The sequence below is a fragment of the Desmodus rotundus genome, chromosome 5 (genome assembly GCF_022682495.2).
Source record: "Desmodus rotundus isolate HL8 chromosome 5, HLdesRot8A.1, whole genome shotgun sequence".
Taxonomy (NCBI): domain Eukaryota; kingdom Metazoa; phylum Chordata; class Mammalia; order Chiroptera; family Phyllostomidae; genus Desmodus; species Desmodus rotundus.
Window position 1 is genome coordinate 64,125,707 of NC_071391.1, and position 19,918 is coordinate 64,145,624.

General features: G+C 38.8%; 1 protein-coding gene across 7 annotated transcripts in view; it reads left to right on the top strand.

Annotated features, from left to right (window-relative positions):
* The first annotated feature begins 532 nt into the window (after nucleotides 1-532).
* The window catches only part of CEP295 (centrosomal protein 295), a 45,787-nt gene continuing 26,401 nt past the window's right edge, over nucleotides 533-19,918 (top strand). For 5 of the 7 annotated variants that reach the window (XM_053924876.1, XM_053924878.1, XM_053924879.1 and 2 more), the window contains exons 1-10: nucleotides 533-640; nucleotides 5,280-5,413; nucleotides 6,243-6,443; nucleotides 8,291-8,415; nucleotides 9,160-9,253; nucleotides 11,258-11,353; nucleotides 13,250-13,390; nucleotides 16,547-16,730; nucleotides 16,947-17,114; nucleotides 19,326-19,571. In XM_053924876.1, coding sequence (XP_053780851.1) covers nucleotides 5,306-5,413; nucleotides 6,243-6,443; nucleotides 8,291-8,415; nucleotides 9,160-9,253; nucleotides 11,258-11,353; nucleotides 13,250-13,390; nucleotides 16,547-16,730; nucleotides 16,947-17,114; nucleotides 19,326-19,571 — 1,363 coding nt within the window. In that variant the 5' untranslated portion in view covers nucleotides 533-640; nucleotides 5,280-5,305. Of the gene's footprint in view, nucleotides 641-5,279; nucleotides 5,414-6,242; nucleotides 6,444-8,290; nucleotides 8,416-9,159; nucleotides 9,254-11,257; nucleotides 11,354-13,249; nucleotides 13,391-16,546; nucleotides 16,731-16,946; nucleotides 17,115-19,325; nucleotides 19,572-19,918 lie in introns of those variants that run through there. The other 2 variants (XM_053924877.1, XM_053924880.1) reach the window with 2 other exon arrangements.

Consider the following 19,918-nt stretch of genomic DNA (forward strand, 5'->3'; position numbering starts at 1 on the left):
TTCGTTCCGTTTCTGATTATACTTTATTTACAGCAGATAAATCCTTGACGTGTTGTAGCTGCGTCGGACCGCGGGAGACACAGCGTATCATGATAAGGTTCACTGTTGGACGAGCTAGAGGCCTTTAAAGAAAGCAATCAGAAACTAGCATCATCTTACCAAATTGTGTAGTCAGCACACAAAGGGATGCAAATCCCAAGGCATCTTCACTGTGGTAACTTGAGACTAATGCCACCCTCCCGGCTCTGGACTAACATCTTCCCCTGTCTGGACCTGTCTCGGGCCTGTGAAACTTCATTTCATATTGAGAGAAGTGAAGTAAAGCTTCAGGGCCGCGGTATAAGAAATGATGGGGCTCTACGTAGGGCCAGCGCGTGCGCGTGCCCGTGCGCGTGCCCGTGCGCGGGGCGCGGGCTGTTCCGGCGCGGCCGTCCCGGCTGCCCCCGGGGGAGGCTGGAGCGGCGGGATTCCCGCGGTTTGGCCCCGCCATTGGCGGGCGGTTTGAATGACGGAAGTGACGGCAGCTCGGCCATGGCCGCCCCGCAGGCGCACGAACGGCTGTTAGGAAGCCGATTGGAGGCGGCCGCCGGGGCCTTCCCGGTCTGAGCTGCGCTTCCTGGCTCCCGACCCCGGATCTCAGGTGAGTGACGGACTGGCCGGCATCCCGCGCCCCCGGCCGTGCACGACTCCCCGAAGCCTGGGAGCTGGGAGTGTGCTCGGCAGGAAGGAGACGCCGGGAAGGTGCGGCGCAGAGGACGCAGCAAAGCCTGCGGGTCTCAGACCTCGGCGGGCCGCTTTCCCCGGCTCGGCCCGGGTTTCCCCTATAAGGAGCTCCGGGACCAGAGGCGCCGCCGACCCAGCCCCGCCGGCGCGCGCGCGAGTCCGCCCCGGGGCCTTTGCGCGCGCTGTGGCTTTAAGCCTCTCCCGGGGGCGGATCTCGCGGGGTCCCTGAAATTCTAAGTAGTGGGCAGCCGGGAACGCTTCCGCTGCTCCGGCTGCTGCTACACACTCTTCTCCGTGCGCCCTGCCCCGCAACCCCCAAGATCACCGTGGACGTGGCCTGAAACCTGGTAGCGGTTTAAGAGCACCGCCTGGGATCGGTTCATGCGGAGAGCGTGCTCTTTTTTGGTGTCTGTCTCCTTTAACTTCTCAGGCATTAAGTCCTGCCTTGAACTTGGCTTTAGGGAGCGTTCGGTCTTTAATACTTAAAAAACATTTGGTAGTTTCACATTCATTAAGTCACATAATCATCAGAACAACCTGTTGGGTAGTTATTACTCCCATTGTATAGTTTCATAAAAGAATACCAAAGTGATTTAAGTGACTGGCCATTGTATTTCTGCTTTAAGTTGCAGTGTTGGATCTTGAACCCAATCTTTTAAGTCCAGCATTAATTTTGTGATTACAGTGTGTCACGTGCCATTTAATCTGAACAAAATCTTGCAAAATAAGCAGTAGCTCTCTCATTGGATAGCGATAATACATAGACTTTAAAAGGCCCTATTGATATGAATTAGTGAGGGAGCAGGGGAAAGTATTCTTTGCAGGAGGATTGCAAATGTAAGTGTAGGTTCTAGGAGTAACAGAAACAAAATACCTTCGAAAAGCTGCACAGTAATTGCTTCAGAAAGCAATCAATGGATACTAAACTTGGCAGAAGTTTGAGGAGCAACGTGATACTTACATAGCCTCAACTGTCTCTCCACCAGATACTTACAAAGGAAAAGTAGGAGAAACCTGGTAGGTAGATGCCACCTTAACCACCTGATAAAATTCACATCGCCAATAGTAAGACTAGTCAACCTCATTTACCTCCCGATGTGATTGAACGTCTGAGAAGGATGCGTTATCATTTCTGTGGTGCTCTCAAAAAATGCATAACCTCATCCTCACCACAGGAAAAGCTTAAACATATCCAGATTGACGGAATTCTACAAAATAACTGGCCAGTATTTTTCAAAAATGTCAAGATCTTGGAAAGAAAGAAAGGCGGAGAAACTGTCCCAGGTTAGAGGAGTTGAAAGAGACTTGGCAGCTTGCAGCCAGGAGACTGAAGCACCTGCATTCTGGGGTCCGTTTGCCTGGTTGCTCCACCCCCAGAGGGGGGTTGCTCCAGCCAACCACAGAGCCTGGCCAGTAGCTGAGCACCGCAGGCCTGTTCCTGAGAAACAGGGTCTTTAGCTCAAGGGCTCCCCAGAGGTCTTGCTGGACCTTGTTTAGACTGCATGGCCATTTAGGAGGCGTGTACCCAACTTACTTCCCTCCTTCCCTCAGGGTCACATTCGCATGGAAGTCAGAAGTGTTCTCAGCTTTTACCAGCTCTCTTCCCATTTTTTCTGATACAGGCATTTCCCCCAAGAAAATCTGTGGGTTTAATCCCACCTTGGTATCTAGAATACCACAACAATCAAATGCAGTGTATTGCAGTATTTTCCTTGGATTGGGTCCTTGTCCAGAAAATGGATATTAGTAGGAAAATTGATGAAATTTGAAGATTTTTAACTTTTTCTGTAAATTAGTTAAAAGTATTGTGCCAGTGTTAATTTCCTGCTTTTGATTATTGTACTGTGGTTACGTAAGATGTCAAAATTTAGAGAAGTTGGGGAAAGTATATGGGAATTCTGATTATTTAGAAATATGTTAAAACTTTTTAAAGTTATATACAAGAGAAAATGATTATTCTATCACATCTAGGTAAAAACAACAAATGTATATTTGTTTTCCTATATTCCTCTAGCAAATGAAATGGTGAATATTCAAAGTTTTTGAAAATGGTAGTGATAGGAATGAAGAGATATCAGAAGGACAAAATTTCAAATCACAGAAATTTACTGAGTCTTACATTCTTTCCATTGCTCTCCAGCAGACTCCCCCAAAGAGGGGCATGTTAATCTTGGGAGCAGAATGAGAACATCTAAGAATAAGCAGTACCAATAGAAAAATAGAACTGGGAATCTAAACACTCAACTCATCCAAACAGAATTGTTCCAAGCGAATTTTTTTAAGCAATTATATATTGCTGTGGCCAGGTGGCTCAGTTGGTTGGAGTGTTGTCCCATATACCTAAAGGTTAAGGGTTCAGTTCCAGGTCAGGGCACATAGCTAGGTTGTTGGTTCAGTCCCTGGTCCAGGTGTGTACAGGAGTCAACCGATTCATGTTTCTCTCTCACATCAGTGTTTCTCCCCCACCTTCCTCTCTAAAATCAATAAAAGTATCCTCAGGTGAGGATTAAAAACAACAAAATAAAAGAAAAAAATGATTATTTAAAAACCACACCATTGTAATTTGTAGAATTGCTTACTGTTCAGGGGTTGATGTGACTTCATACAATGACATGTAGTGATCAAGTGTGTACCACAGATTGGAAGTTGAATCTAGGGACCAGGAGCCCTTGCAGTTACAGCAATCTTGCTGGTTATGCACCGGCTATTAAATTGTTAAATTGTAATTGTGAAAACATTTATTCTGTGCTAGTCCATTTGTTTAAGTCTGTGCTTTTTTACACTTAAGCTAAAGTAAACTAGATATCCCGATCAGGAATAAGTCAGGTCCCAGATACTCTAGGGTAAACAAGAATCTGCTGTCAGTGGGGAAAATTTTTTTCTAGTGTTTCTGATTATCCTCCACTTAACCCCTTCCCATCTATTTGAGGACCATTGATTTGAGCCCTGAATTAATAATTGATACATGTAAATAAGTTGGACTTTATTTACCCAAATTATTTTATCTGCATGTATACAGCCCCTTAACATTCAGATATATTGATATGAGAGTTCCGGCCAAGATGGAGGTGTAGGTAGAAACCCTTTGCTCCCTCGCACAACCAAAAGGAGGATAACAGCCAATCTAAAATCAATAAACAACCAGAAGTGCCAGAAAATCAAACTGCCTGGAACTCCAACAACCAAGGAATTAAGAAAACATCAACCAGAACAACCAGACTGGTGTGCCAAGACACAGAAATATGGCCCAAGTGAAAGAACAGAGCAAAACCTCAGAACTAAGCAATGAGGAGATAGCCAACCTATCTGATGGACAATTGAAAGGCCTGGTAATCAAAATGCTCACAGAACTGATTGAGCTTGGTCAAAAAATGAAAGAACAAATGAAAGATACCCAAAATGAAATAAAGCAAAATATTCAAGGAACCAACAGTGACAGGAAGGAAACCAGGACTCAAAGCAATGATTTGGAACAAAAGGAAGAAATAAACATCCAACTTGATCAGAACGAAGAAACAAGAACTCAAAAAAATGAGTAGAGGCTTAGGAACCGCCAGGACAACTTTAAATGTTCCAACATCTGAATGATGGGGGTGCCAGAAGGAGAAGAGGAACAGCAAGAAATTGAACACTTATTTGAGCAAATAATGAAAGAAAACTTCCCCAATCTGGCGAAGGAAATAGACTTCCAGGAAGTCCAGGAAGCCCAGAGAGTCCCAAAGAAGTTGGACCCAAAGAGGAACACACCAAGGCACATCATCATTAAGTTACCCAAGATCAAAGACAAAGAGAAAATCCTAAAAGCAGCAAGAGAAAAGGAGACAATTACTTGCAAAGGAGTTCCCATAAGGCTATCAGCTGATTTCTCAAAAGGAACCTTATAGGCAAGAAGGGGCTGGAAAGAAGTATTACAAGTCATGAAAGGCAAGGACCTACATGCAAGATTACTCTAGCCAGCAAAGCTTTCATTTAGAATGGAAGGGCAGATAAAGTGCTTCCCAGATAAGGTTGAGTTAAGGGAGTTCATCATTACCCAGCCCTTATTATATGAAACGTTAAAGGGACTTATCTAAGAAAAAGAAGATCAAAAATATGAACAATAAAATGACAACAAACAACTATTAACAAATGAACCTAAAAGAAAAGAAAAACAGTGAAAAAAAAACTAGGCAAACAACCAGAATAGGAACAGAATCAGAGAAATGGACATCACACAGAGGGGAATTCAGTGGGGAGTGGGAAGGAAGGAATAGTGGGGAAAAGGTACAGGGAAGAAGAAGCATAATTAGTAGGCATAAAATAGGGAAAGATAAAAAATGGTATAGGAAACAGGACTCAAAGAACTTACATGTACAACCCATGGACATACACTAAGTGGGGGGAATGCTGGAAGGTTGGGCAGACAGGGTGGAGGGGGAGTAGAGGGGGAAAAATTGGGAAAACTAATATAGCATAATTGATAAAAATACTTTAAAATATATATATATTAATATGTATTTTAAAAGTTACCTTTGTTGCCCTACTTTAATAGACATTGTTCTTTTTTAAAAATTCAGAACCTTTATATTTAAAGAACACAAAAATGAAAAGAAAGGTAGTGAGTGCTGGCAAGGTGAGATTGAGTCCTAATGAAGAAGCCTTCGTTTTAAAGGAAGATTTTGAGAGAAGACGAAAACTAAGATTGCTACAGGTAAGATGTTTTAAAAAGTTTTCAATTCTTTTTCTTCCCCAGATTATTAATATTTTTTTATATTAGACTGTTCTAAATAATGTTACATTTAAAAACCTTTCCTGGCTTGTATAGGTGCCCTGGTTTTTGCCTACTAACTGGTTTTGGAATATTTGAAAAATAGACCAAAATGGTAAATAGATTGAAGAAGAGTTTGACAAGGATAGGGGTGATTTGACTCAATCATTATTGGAACATAGTTCTTTACCTATTTTTTAAATAATGTGTAACTGATGAAGATTAAAGCAGGAAGATTAGAATGACTTTGAAGAAGACTTACTGGAAAGATTGTTAACCGCTGAAGCAAATTTATTAAGACACTATAGATTTTTCTTTTCTAGAAGTCTTTAAACTAAGTTAAGTCTTTGTGAAGCATATTTTAGGTGCCATTCTGCTTAGAATTGGGGGTGATGTACCACAGATAGGAGTTCTCATCTAGTTCTATCTGTATTCATCTGGGCTATAAATTTTGGCAAATCATGCTTAACCATTTTAGCGTCTTCCGTTAGGTTATTAGAATGATAATAGCAGTACCATTATTACTGCTTGGGGGGTATAATAGCTAATCATTTAGGAAATTTTAGAAGTCGTCTTGAGATTTTAGTTTTTCCTATGTTACTTGTATTTTTTTTTTTTTTTTTTTTGCTTTACATAGAGCTTAGCTAGTAAAATATGAAATTCAGGAGAATCGATAGGCCTAAAGAGAAGTCATTAAACTTATATTTCCAAATAGCTTTTCAAAAAAATTTTAGTACTCTTTTTATATAATCTGTTAAATATTCTTCTTCAGGTTCGAGAACAAGAAAGGGATATCGCTTTACAGATAAGAGAAGATATAAAACAGAGGAGAAATCAGCAATTTACTCGTTTGGCAGAGGCACTAAGGGCAGAATGGGAGGAATCACAAACTCAGAAAATAAACAACTTGGAAAAACTGTATTTGGCAAGTTTAAGAAATATGGGGGAAGGACATCAACAAGCCAAAGAAAATGTAAGTGAACACTTATTTAACTGCCTGTCAGTGGTAGTAATTTTGGTTAAAAATAAATTGTAGTTGTTAAATGCTTGTCTGATAAAAAATGCTTTCATATATAGAATTTGTTTTTGACAGCCTGAAATTTTTAAATGTAATATAATTTAAGAATGTTGCTAGGTTCGTTAAGTATCATTATTTTCTTCTAGTCTTTAACTATCTGGGTAAATAAAGTAGTAACTGTCTTAATCAGAAGTTGTTACATCCAGCAGATTCGGTGGGGTGAATTCAAATTTCCCATTTCATTATCATTCCTCATACCTCTAAAACATATGAGGTCTGTCCAGAAGGTATCCAGCCATGTAATATGAAAAATAGAGACATTTATTGAAGAAGATACAAAATACAAGAAACATTGTACATAGGACAATGGCGCCTCAGTCCCCTTCAAAGTGGGCACCTGGGGACCTCACACAGTTCTCCCAATCACCATCAGCCGCCCTGTCGCATTTTCCTGAATCTCATTGGCAGTCTGAAATCTCTTCCCTTTCAAAGGTGATTTTAGTTTTGAAAAAAGGCAGAAGTTGAGGGTACCAAGTCTGGGCTGTAAGGAGGCTGAGTCACCTGGGTGACTTGATGTTTCGTCAAAGAACTCTGTATGAGACATGATGCACAAGCAGGCTCATTGTCATGTTGAAGCTGCCAATCACCAGTTGCCCATAGGGGTGGCCTTTTGAATCATCTGAATAGTTTCCATGGAGGAATGTTCAAGCTTAATGCCAAATCTGATGTAGATTTGTTGCTCTACTTGCTCAGTCATTTTGAATGTGATGGCCACAGAGTACACATGCTCACTTAACGGTGTCTACCACCCCCACTAACTAGTACAGTGCAGTCGTCCTTGGTCACACATGCGCATTCCGATCCTCTCTCCTTGGCTCACAGGTTACATTGGTGTTGCGCAGGCCATTCTCATTACATTAACAATGGCTGGACTTTTCCAGACACACCTCGTCGTGTATAGCTGAATGTATATACACCTGGGTTTTCTTCACACTTAGTCAATGACTCTCAGAGAGGCAAAGGAGAACTTAACAGTATGTGAGACTGCTCCCTGAACCTTATTTTGTTGTTCATTGTGATTGATAGTTGGAAAATGCAGGCATACCTTGGAGATATTGCAGGCTTGGTTCCAGACCACTGCAGTAAAGTGAGTCACGTGAATTGTTTGGTTTCCTGGTGCATATAAATGTTATGTTTACACTATACTGTAGTCTAATAAGTATATACTTGCTTTATGTCTAAAAAACAATGTATATACATACCTTAACTAAAAAATACTTTAATGTTAAAAAATGATAGCCGTCGTCTGAGCCTGTTGGAAAAATGGAGCCAATAGACTTGCTCGATTCAGGGTTGCCACAAGCCTTTACTTTGTAAAAACCACACTACCGAGTGCAGTAACATGATGTACAATGAAACAGTGTATGCCTGTTCTAGACTGCAGTCCCAGGGACAGTCACACAAAATTAACAGGCTGGTTTCAAAGAAGGCAAGTCTTTGATATCAGACCACTACTGGGGAAAAGAAATAGCTTTAAAGAGTGTGGCAATCAATATGTTCCGTGGTCCCTAGTTTTAGCCTGTGTTTTTAGTAATGACCTCAAATTCTGACATTAGATTTTTGTAGCTTCATTAATGCTGCCATTAACTTTGTGCTTTAGTCCAGTGTTTCCTAAACTTCAGTCATTTGCATACCACGTTAATGATTTTTGCCCCGACTGGGGTAGCAACCAAGGGTTGTACTGTATAATATTACCTTTTAATCTTGTTTAACATGATTTAACATCTTACATATATTTTTAGGAACCTGATTTGAATGCTCTGGCACAGAGGGCAGCAGAAAGAAAAAGAAAAGCAGAAGTGAGGCATAAAGAGGCCCTGAAAGTACAGAAAAATCAAAAAGAAATGTTAATGAAACAAAAAACCTGGTAAAGTAATAATTTTTACTATATTCTCCACTGAAACTGATACAGTGAGAAGTAGAGGCTGTGTTGGGTATTGTTTAAACAGTTATTAAATAAAAGTCAACAGTGTATTCATTGTGTTTGTTAACTTGGTTTAAAAATAATGCAGCAGGGTGGTGGTTTGCTTAGGTGAACATAGTAACAAATGAACTTTGCCTCGTAGCCTAACTTTAGCAACAATTACTAAGTTTATGTAGAAATGTGTGGCTAGTTCAGAATGCATGTCAACCAAAATCTCTCTGCCTATGATGTTAAAAAAAAAAAAATCAGTGAGATTAAGAACATTGAAAGAGGTTGTAGACTCTTTGGAAGCCATTAGTGAGTATTTTTGCAGGTTGTAAAAAATGAAAGAGCCTGTTAATTGTCAGCGGCAGTCCTTTTATACAGTGGCTGATCTTCATCAATATTTCTTACGGGTTTTTTTGTGTGTTTTTTACTCTTAAAAACTATCCTAAACTAAGGGACTTCAGATGTTTGTTGGATTAGTCCCCACTGTAGAGATTTATGTCTTTAGATGCATCTCTTCCAGTTGGTAAACATTTTCTTACATGTCTACTTTGTATAGATTCTTTATTAAACAACACACTGAGCCTGGGGGATCAGATTGGAGGATTTCTTGAAATCCTCTGGCTTTGATATTTTTAACCTAAAGGGTTGTACTGTAATATTATCTGAGAAAGTAACTTATGACATCTCTTGTTTCTTAAGGCACATAAAAGCTCGAAAGGAAGCACTGCTTGTGGAAAAAGAGAGATCTGCCAGAATTACAAGTCTGCCACCTCCGCCTCCAACTCTTTTTGAGGTGAATGAATTACTTTGAGTGTTAAGAAGAATTGGGTTGTAATAATAATTCTTTACTATTAGAATTCATTGCAGATCAAAATATCATTTGCTTTAACTTAATTTTAACTATACAAGTAACACATGAGTATATCTGGAGTATTTGAAAATAATGCTAGTTATCACTTTACCCATAAACGCTTTCATATGTACCTCCAGTGTGTAAGAACTTTTTTCTTTTTTTTTTTAGCACAATACTAATATTCCCAATATCTTCTAAAACAGTCTGTTCAGTTTTCCCTACTCGTCTCAAAATATTTTTTTATTGTTTGAACACCTGTAATCTTTTTGATTTTTCAAAAAACTGAATAGTTTATTTAAAAAAAAAAAACTGGATTATTTGTTCCATAAACTTCCACATTCAGGATATAGCCGTTGTAAATAGTTACCATGTTACCAAATAAAGAAATTATTAGGTTCATGTAAATTAATAAGTGTACACGAGATTACGTAAAATGATGAGAGAGGACTCTTTATGGGAATAAAATGTGTGCTTTTGTGATTTAGAGCTTATTTTTGAAACAACAATTTATTAAGTGAAATGGAAATTAATTTTAAAAGGTATTGATTCTCTTGTTCACATTAGCTTTTTGTGGTTATTGAGATGGCTCTTTGGATGATTATTAGAATTACACAGAAAAGATAAAACCTATACAAACACAGGCATGTCTAACTTAACTGTATATTCAGGTATATTTTATGTATGTGTGATCAGCATAAGTACCCGATATTTGCCTCCTAAGCCTTTCTGCTGCGAGCCTTCTTGCTGTTGTGTTGAGCCATCTGCCACATCACACTTGATCCAACCATGATTCAGATGGCAAAGTCTGGTTTCACTTACTCCCTTGGTACCATGTTAAAAGGGAGGCGGTATTTTTTCCATGATGCTTTGATTTACCTTTGTCATAACTTCTAATGTTCCCAAAAACCAAAGTCAAAAATTGACAAAGAGCCAGAAAAACTGTCTGCCTGATTTGGCAAATGTGAATTATATGTTGGATGGATACTATCCCCTGCCCCCAACTTTTTATTATGAAAATTTTCAAAATACAGAGAAATTACAAGAGTACAGTGAATAGCTATTTGAATTGTGTATAGATTTCAAATGTTGCATATATATGTATTCATTTTGAATGTAAATTGTAGACATGGCATTTCACCCTAAATACTTCCCTATGCTTCTTGTGAGAATAAGGATATTCTCATATGCAGCCACAATAATACATTTAAAATATTAACATTAGTTTCTTAAATCCATTTAATGTTTAGTCAATAATCAAAATTCTCCAATTGCCCCTAAATTGTCTTATTTTACAGCTTTTTTTTTTTTTTTTTAAACTAGCGTCTAAGTCAAGTTTCACCTCCTGCTTCTGCTTATTTTGTTCCTTTGGTGTCTTAATGTAGGGCATCATCTCCCCCTTACCCTAGCCAAGTCTTTTATTTTGGACTTTTTGAAGACACTAGTTTGAAGAGACTAGAGGTTCTCATATTCTGTATTTGTCTAGTTTGGTTATAGTGGTGACCAAACTATCTTGTAAGAAATAGCCGTCATAAAGGTATATTTTTCTCTTTTCAATTACTAAGTAATCTGAGATATGATACTTTGGCACCAGACAGGTATCTATCAGCCTTCTACATTTATTCACGGGCCTTCTGTTTGAGAAAAGAAAGAGATCTTTCTCCTATCAGTGGGCATGAGCCACCATAAGCAAATGATCAAACTTAGAATCAGTAATAGTGGAGCAACTTATTATGTGCCTCCCGAAATGATGTATTAAACTATACAACATCTAGATTTTAAACCTAAATTCCAGTTTAATGGACATTCAGGGCATGATCCCATGTGAAAAAAACGAATAAGGATAATTGATGAAAATACAAAATTATTTTTTTGTATTGGACCCCACTTTAAATGAAAATTAATGCTTTTAATATAACAATGTATTTTCTGTGATCTATTTTTCAGAACATTGAAGTAAAGAGAGTTTCTAACGTGAAACCCAGTAGTTCGACCTACCATCATCTTTCCACTTTTGTGAACAGAGAGATAGACACAAAGCAGGTGCTTGACTCCGTGTTTGTTCATGACCCTCCCTTCATTATTTCTCTGTTCACTGAATCGCGTCACATCTTGATTCTTTGTGGGTTGTTCCCAGATGTCAAAATTTGAACAACTCCACTAACCCTCCTAGAGTAATAATGATTTTGAAATTTTTCAGAAGTGCTTTGAATTATGTCATGTTTAATGTGAATGAGGTTTAATATGAATGAAAGGAGTTGGCTATTTGGAAGGTTATATCTTAAAAAAACAAATTTTAAAACTTTTAACAAAAAATACATGCTCTTTGAAAATTTTGGAATTATATACACAAGCTTAAACTATAAGAAAAACAACCTCTGATTCTATCACCAAAAGGAAATGTGGTTAATTACATTAATGAATTCATTATAGTCTCTCTATATAAACATATGCACACACTTTTCAAAACATATTTAGCAAGTACTTAATATTTCATCATAGAATTTATTTAACCATTCTTCTATTGTTCCTTCAGTAAATAATACAAACAATAATATTGTACATTTTTGTCTACAAATCTGATTGTGTTTAGAACAGATTCCTTGAAGAGAAATTACTGGTTCCAAACTACAACATTAGGTGTAGCTACTTGATATAGGTCATTGAATTGCCTCTAAAAAGCACCAGCAATTTATGAGAATGGCCATCTTTATTACACCCTTGTCTGTGCGGAATATTATGGTTTAAAATTTTTCTGCCAGTCTTAAGAATGACAGATAGTATCTTCCTGTTGTTATAATTACTATTTCTTTGTAACATTGGGTTTTAAGTAGGTGTTTTTGGTGATTTGGCCTTCTCAAAGCTGAAGCCAAGCAGCGGATGTTGGTTGAAAATGAAAGACGAACCTCAGTGCTTCCCTAAATGACTTACGTGACCATTGATGTTTGTAGTTTCTTTACTGCAAGCTTTGTGGGTATTTACCTTTCAACATTAGTTGTTCTAATGGGGTTTCTTTACTTAACAAAAAAACATGAAGGAATGTGTTTGGATGAGTATAGTGCAGCGATTTTCGACCTTTTTCATCATAGGTTATACGAGGCAGGACACAAAAAAACTTGCAATTTATTTATAAAAAATTGTGCATTTATTCTTATATGTTAAAACTTCAGTCACCTTCAAAGTACTCTCCATTTGATGCAAAACTCCTATTGAGACTTTTTTTCCATTGCTCAAAAAAGTTGAACTCATTGATTTTGATGCCTTTTAGTGCTTCTGCCATTTTTTGTTTCACCTTTTCCATATTGGCAAAATATTTCCCTTTCAGGACTTTTTTCATGCGGGGAAACACAAAAAAAGTCACTCAGGGTGAGATTGGGTGAATAGGGAGGGTGGAACACGGGATATGCCGTTTTTGGTCAAAAACTGCTGAACACTCAGTATGGTATGGGCAGGGGCACTTGTAAATCACCCATCATGAAGTGGGCAGACACATTAAAAATGTCTTTAAAAAAATTCACTGAAGCTGAACACAGCCTCTCACAACAGCGCCAGCTAGTATGCTGACACACTTGGGTTCCTAGAACACTCACCTAGCAGGAGAAGCCTGTACTACAAGGGGCCCGCCCTCCAGAAAATAATTCCTTTTTGGGGTGTCCCTCCTCTTATAAACTACTTATCAATACTCTGCAGCACACCAAAAAACATATTTTTAGTCAGTCTGACAAAAATATAGGCATAATTTTGATTCATTCACACCAGATAGCTATTGTGTTGGCTGTTGTCATTTTTTTATTTGACAATCTAATGGAAAAGACAACTCTTATTTAATTTTATATAACTAGAAAAACATGATTTTAAAGTCGGTTTGTTTTTGTTGTTGTTGTTATCTCTTTGTTTTATACTTTTAAATTGCCAAAAATATTATTGATTGACTGCTAGCCAGATCCTCATTTGGCTGCTGAAGAAGAAGCTAAAAGACTGGAAGAAGTACAAAAACAAGCAGCGAAAGAGAGAATGGAGCAGAGTGAGAAGGCACATGTACGCGGTTTCCAAGCAATGAAAAAGATCCATTTGGCTCAGGTAAGAATTGAATTCTGCCTGTGACCGCTGCTGATAGCCTCGCCAATAGCATTGCACAACTGATTAGTGAATGCGCTCCAAGTACAGAGGTATGAAGAATGTGAAAAATAGAGTCTCTGAGCCACGTGACTTCAAATTTCCTAACTTACTTTTGCCTCGTTTCAAGTAGATGAAGCTGTTCTTACTTACAGTATATCGCTGTTCTAAAATCTTTACTAATGATGAATTTATTAAAAGTTAAATATTGTAATCAGTTCAAAAATAGCCTGAGAAGAAATTAATCACTTTTCTAATTATTTGAAGTGCGTTTGTGTTCTCTGTGTTTTAGGGTTCAGTTCATTAAATGTTGATTCAAAGGAACAGTCATGATCCTTGCTGGCAGGGAGCTTTGGGAATGACTGTTGCGGACCTGCCAAATATATGTAATGAAAACCGGCTTAACAGTTTTAGCTTCACTTTTGGCATGCCTATTCAGTGAGTGTTTATTCTTGAGACAGCATGAGAATGGCTCATCTTTTTAGAAGTCTGATTTTATGTTCTGAACTTGACTCATGCATTTGGGTCTTTTAAGGGCTCATCTGAGAAGGTTTTTAAGTGCCTCTGTGGGAATTAACTACCTGTCTTTTCAAAATTAAATTTATTGGTGAAATGCCTATCTTATTAAAGTTTATTTAGTTTGAAATGAATTATGACCTCCCTTAAATTTTAGCTTTTATAAACTGGGAGTAAATTATGACTAACATAACTGAATATCTGAATTATTATCAGTAACTCTTACCTAAGGCTTAAACCTATAGAAAAAAATGTGAAAGCATGGTAAACTGAGCACCCCTCCACAAATCAGCAGTGTCTAGTGGGGAAGTAAGTGGACTCCATAGTCAGCCTGGATCTTTGTCGCTTCACTCCTTAGCTGTTTGATCTCAGGCAGGTTACCCAACCTCTCTGGGTTCTGTTTCATCATCTGTTTTGTGAGGATTAAATGAGTTTAATAAAGCCCCTAGAATTGTGCCTAGAATTTCGTAAGTTCACAGTAAATGCTGTTGGTGATGGGAGTTGTTGTTATAAATAATCAAGTAGAAAAATAGGCCAAGCTTTCAGTGAGCCAGAAATAGTATACTTATTCAACTAACTTTGAAGTTAATTTAATGAGATGATTTAAAACTTAACATAAATGAAATGAATTTGTTCATAGTTTGATTCTTTTTCAGGGCATGGCAAAAAAATTCATCTCCAAATGATAAAATATTTAAACCTTTACATGAGACTAAGTAGTGTGTGTCTGTTATCACTTGACACTTTGTTACACGGGCTGCCCACCTTTGTGTAGACTTAGAGTCTCTTGTACAAAAATGTCATCACAGCCCTGTGGTCTCATTACTGTTAGAGCATTTCCTTTTCCCTGTTCTGAGCCTTTCTACTGTAGACCCCATTGTGCACCCCATTGTGCCTGGGAGCCTTATTTCCTGCTAGTGTTTATTGTAACTAGTGTTTGGCCTCTACTTGCCTTTTCAGCTTTATATTTTTTCCTTGAATAACTTTGCCCTCTATGTCCTATCTAAAATGACAGTGTACTTTCTCTGAATACCCAATGCCTTCATTTCCATACCTTGGTGCTGTTGTGGTTTGTTCTTTCTTATACTCCTTCTCCTGCACTCACTTTTATCTGGCTAAATTCTCATCCCAAGGAATCAGAGGTCTTCTTTTGTGCCCCCTCTGTAGCTTCCACCACCAGAATTCTGTTAAATAACCTCACTGAAACTCTTGCTCAACTTCCAAGTTAGCCAGACTCTTTGTGCTTAAAGAGATACATATAGATCCACTTTAATCATGGTGATTCCTAAGAGTCTGAAGTAACAAGTATCATCTCTTAGACTTCTGGGTCTTGGTGCTGACCTGAGACTGGTATATGCTACTGTCTTCGTGGAGAAATGTTACAGAGTACGTTGCAGGACATTGTATGTAAGTTACATGGCAACTTTATAGAACCTACCGTTAAGACTTTCCTGAGAGAGGAGAACTGTAACTTTTGAAGCATGAGGCATAATCAGTACCACCCACCATCTTAGAGTATAATACTTAATAACAATACTAATTCCCTGTTTGTTGTTCTCTAGGATAGGGGTGAGATTGTATCTCTAGCATCAAAAATGGTATCTGACATTTAGTAAATTATTTTTTGAATGAATAAATTAATGTCTTTTTATGGCATAATGGTAGAGGAGGAAAGGGTACCCCAAGCCCTATTTCTCATGATTTCTTCACCTTTCCCTCACTATTAATGTTACTATCCAAAATTTGTGACTCAGCTATTGTGTCGGGGGGCTTTAACGCAGCCCCCCAGGTTCCGCCACTGACGAAGAAAAAGACTACCAAGACATGATCTGCTTGGGGAGGAGAGGTGGCCGATTCTCTCAAGGGGAGAAGGGCCCAGAGCCTCTCTCTCCAGGGGCTTTTATTAGGTTCATTCGCATAGGAATACAGATAAAGCTCATCAATCATTGTCAGCCAGTAAGGGTTAAACAATACAAGATTTACAGAGAACTTTGAGGGCTTATTCTGAGTTACAGCCAATTAGTTAGAGGGCCATAAAACTTTAGGCGCCAGACTCATCTCAGGTCTGGACCCTTATCTCTTAAACTGAGGGTACAAATTAAGTAGGTTTCACAGGAATGTATGTATTTTCCTTAGGCCTGATTCCCCAGGGAATCCGCCCCTCCCAGCACAGGACTGCACTGCCCTCTGTTATTGCTTCAGGCTTAAGTCAGGCAAGGGAAGTAAGGCAGCCAGAGATTAGGAGACTTCTTGCAGACAGAATGAGGACTCAGGCTATTTCAAAGCCGAGGGGCTAGGGTCCATCACCCCCTTTTTCCACAGCCCCCCAAGTCCTTCCCTGTGGGCCTCTTCCGTGACCAGAACCTGTCTTAGGTTGATCCTCCCTTGAGGATTCTTACCTGTCATTGGCTAACTGGTCAAGCTCAGGGCCAAGCAGGGTGAAGTGGGCAGAGGTGGCACACCTGCCAGGGAGACAAGCTTTGTCTCCTTAGTGGCTTATGGTCCCAACTCTGACTCAGCCTTAACCATGAGGGGTTACAGCCTCTGAAACCAGGCAGGGCGGTTCCCAACACTATTGTAAATTAATTCTCTTTATTCTCAAAGAATCAAGAGAAACTGATGAAAGAACTCAAACAGCTACAACAAGAGGACCTGGCACGGAGGAGACGGACTGTAGCCCAGATGCCGCCACAACTAGTCGACCTTCCATACAAACGCAGTGAAATGAAGGAAGACTGGCAGAGAGAGCTAGAATTTGCCTTTGAAGACATGTACAATGCAGACAGCAGTAAGATATTCTCAGTAAACCTTCAATGATGCTTTTAACTGCTTTGGTGGGAAAATACATTTGTATTGATGAAGCACTTTTGTTTTGAAATGAGTTGTCATTTGAAAGAGGACCTCATATTTTAGACTTAGAAACTATAATGGCTTTTAGTGTTTATGTTCAAGTTCTTTTTAGTCATTTTGGAATGGGAACATGTCTCTGTATTTCTTTATTGAGAGGTGAAAGGAAACCTGATTTTGCACCTCGAGCCGGAGCCTTTGCCCACTGTGACTGGTCAGATCCAAGATGAAGAACTGGACCTTTCAATGGAACAAGAAAATTTAAGTGAAACTGAAAACCCCCCAATGACAGCAGCGGAAACGATATGTTCTAGTGAAGCAGACGGTAAAAACTTCTTCAGAATTGAATATTACATTGTTTCATAGAACAAAGTGCTAGTCGCTCGCCAACAATTAGAAAAGTTTGGTCTAATTTAGTGCAAACAGTGACTAATGCTAATGGTGGTGGAAGGAAGAAAGAGCATTTTTACAGATTTCCGTTATTAAAGATCCTTTTCATATACATAGGAAGAAAGTTCTTTAGTTCATATGTACCTATAGTCTGAAGATGTTTTAGGCTATTTGGTTTAGATGCTTAATTCTAAATTCATTTGAAAGGTCGGTATTTTTTTAGGCTTTCATCAAAGCACCACACACATCCTATTGTGATAGTTATGGCTGGGACTTCGTGTGCAGTGATGAATCACACACACTTAGATCTCTTCCAACTGCATCTCCCTTCACCATTCTAAACCTTTTTACTGGGCTGTCTGTCGCACGGGTACTTAAAACTCAAGTCTTGACAATAAATTGATTGTCTTTTGCCTCTTGAAGCTTTGTCTGCCTGTCTTCTTCATCCTTAGTAAATGATACCACGATCTGCTGTTATCCAAGCCGACCAACGAGTTACCTCTAATACCTCCCTCTCCCTTATTCTACATCTCCTTAGAGACCAGGTCTTCTCATTTCGACCCCCTTTCACCCCTATACCTAGTAGTATGGCCTTGGTTCAAAATCACTCAGGCTTTCTTAACGTTTGCACCCTACACTGTGGGCAGTTAGCCCCCTGGGCTTCCACCTTTATGTGGGTCTCCTATTGGACTCCTTGAGAGAAGGCTCCAGGCTTTATCCCTGCCGTTAGGCCCACACTGTCCAGACAAAGTGTAGGGTTATTGTGGTTTGGCATAAACTTGAGGATATGGTTTTGGGGCTCGTTGCTTTCTAGAATTCCCACTTAAGCTTCATTTCTAGCCTCTTTGGAATCATATTTTCTTGCCAAATCAGAGCCTTTAAGAACATACTTCACTGTTTTATCCAGCCCTTTTAGTTTTTTCCATCGGGAATATCATTCAGAGCTCTAGTTGGTCAGGGTTGCAAGTCTTGCCTATCTAAAGGGACAGTTATGCTTCAGCTCCTGCTGATCCCATTTCGGATTGCTGGCTTGGTGTTGCCAACTCTCTTGACTTTTCAAAAGAACCTAGGAATGTCATTGTTTTTAAAGCTCTTATTTTTAAATATTGTCAGTTAATTTCTTTCTTAAAAATGAGTGAGTTACAAACTACTGGTGAGTGAGAAAAGCCAGGCAGAAAGGTATAATTCCATATTTACGTAAAGTTAAAGGGAAAAAAACAGGCAAAACTCATCTGGTCTCAAAGTAGAACAGTGGCTATCTTTAGGGGTGCAGTGGCTGGAAGGGGCGTGAAGGAGTTCCTAGGTGCTGGAAGTGGTTTGCATACTGATCTGGATGGCGTTGCACTGATGTATGTAAAATTCATTGAGCTGTACACTTAGTTTTGTGCACTTTATTGTTTGTAAGTTGTAACTCAGAAAGGTTGAAGGAAAATGTGGGTCAGACAAAACTGCAGTCTGCCTGTTTTCAACCCCTGTAGATTTCTTAAATTTTATTTCTTACATCAGAAAACTGTCCATTCCAAACAGTTTTGTCTCCTTAGAGAATTGTTAGTACTGTACTAAATTTTGACATTGTACTATCAGCCCATGTGGAAGGATGTTTTGAGGAAACAACTTAAGAATTTTAAACTAAAGAGATGTCTTTATGATGATAAGTGGGAGAAATTTTCCCAGATCGTACCAGGAATAATTTGGGAGCGCTGCATTTGCTTTTGAGGTTCTAACCAGTATTGCTTTTCTCTGTAGTCTATTAAGTGCAGTGCCATAATTAGGACCCTTCTCTAGCTTAGATTATAGAACTTTACAGCACATATTTTCAAAGTTAATCTTACAGATTCAGAGTTTGCATTCTGTCATCATTTAACAAGGAGAATAAACATGTTCCTGATACATTTTTAAGCTTGAAATTTGTGTTGAATGCATATTGTTGGGAAATAGTTTAATTCTATTGTCTTTGTTTAAATATAAGTTAAAAAATTATTGCGATTGGGATTGAATAGCATTGTACATACCGTTAAATTATAAGTAGTGAGGAAAATAAAGTTGTGCTTTTAACTAGTAGTTATAGCAGTAACTAAATATAGAGGTAGAACAATTTGCCGGATATATAATAGGTGCTGAGTGAGTTTTTTTTCTTTTCTTTTAGTTCCCTTGACAATGAAGACCCAGCAGCTCCCTTCAAAAATTCTTTTTAAAAAATTACTAAATAAGATCCGAAACCAAAAATCTCTCTGGACCATTAAATCCGTGTCTGAGGATGAAAGTGAAACGATCACGATCACTACTGCTAGTGACACCGAGAGTAAAGCAGAAACCGAGAGTAAAGCACCAACAGTTGACTCAGAAACAACTGCTATTGAAGAGGGAACATTATCCTCTGGGCAGGAACAAGGTGGGTCTGTTTATTAGTCTCGTTTTGTGGTCCAGGAACCATTTCTGAGTTTTTTAAAAATATGTCATTCCTGAAAAATCAAAGAATAGAGGTCAAAAGCAAGAGACAATATTTTAGAGCCCATAATGCTGCTACTTAAAGGCAATAAATGTTTAAAAAAACACAAACTTCAGTGACTCTCCTTCCAGAGCACTGCTATTAAAATGCACATCAGCTCAGGACCTTTCTCCAGGGGGAAGCCGCCAGCAGCTCACTGAACTCAGTAAAAACCCAGGGCTTGCAGTGACATCAAAGCCTTATGCATCTGCACACAGGCCTCCCTCCCCCATCATTTCTCTCACCCTCAC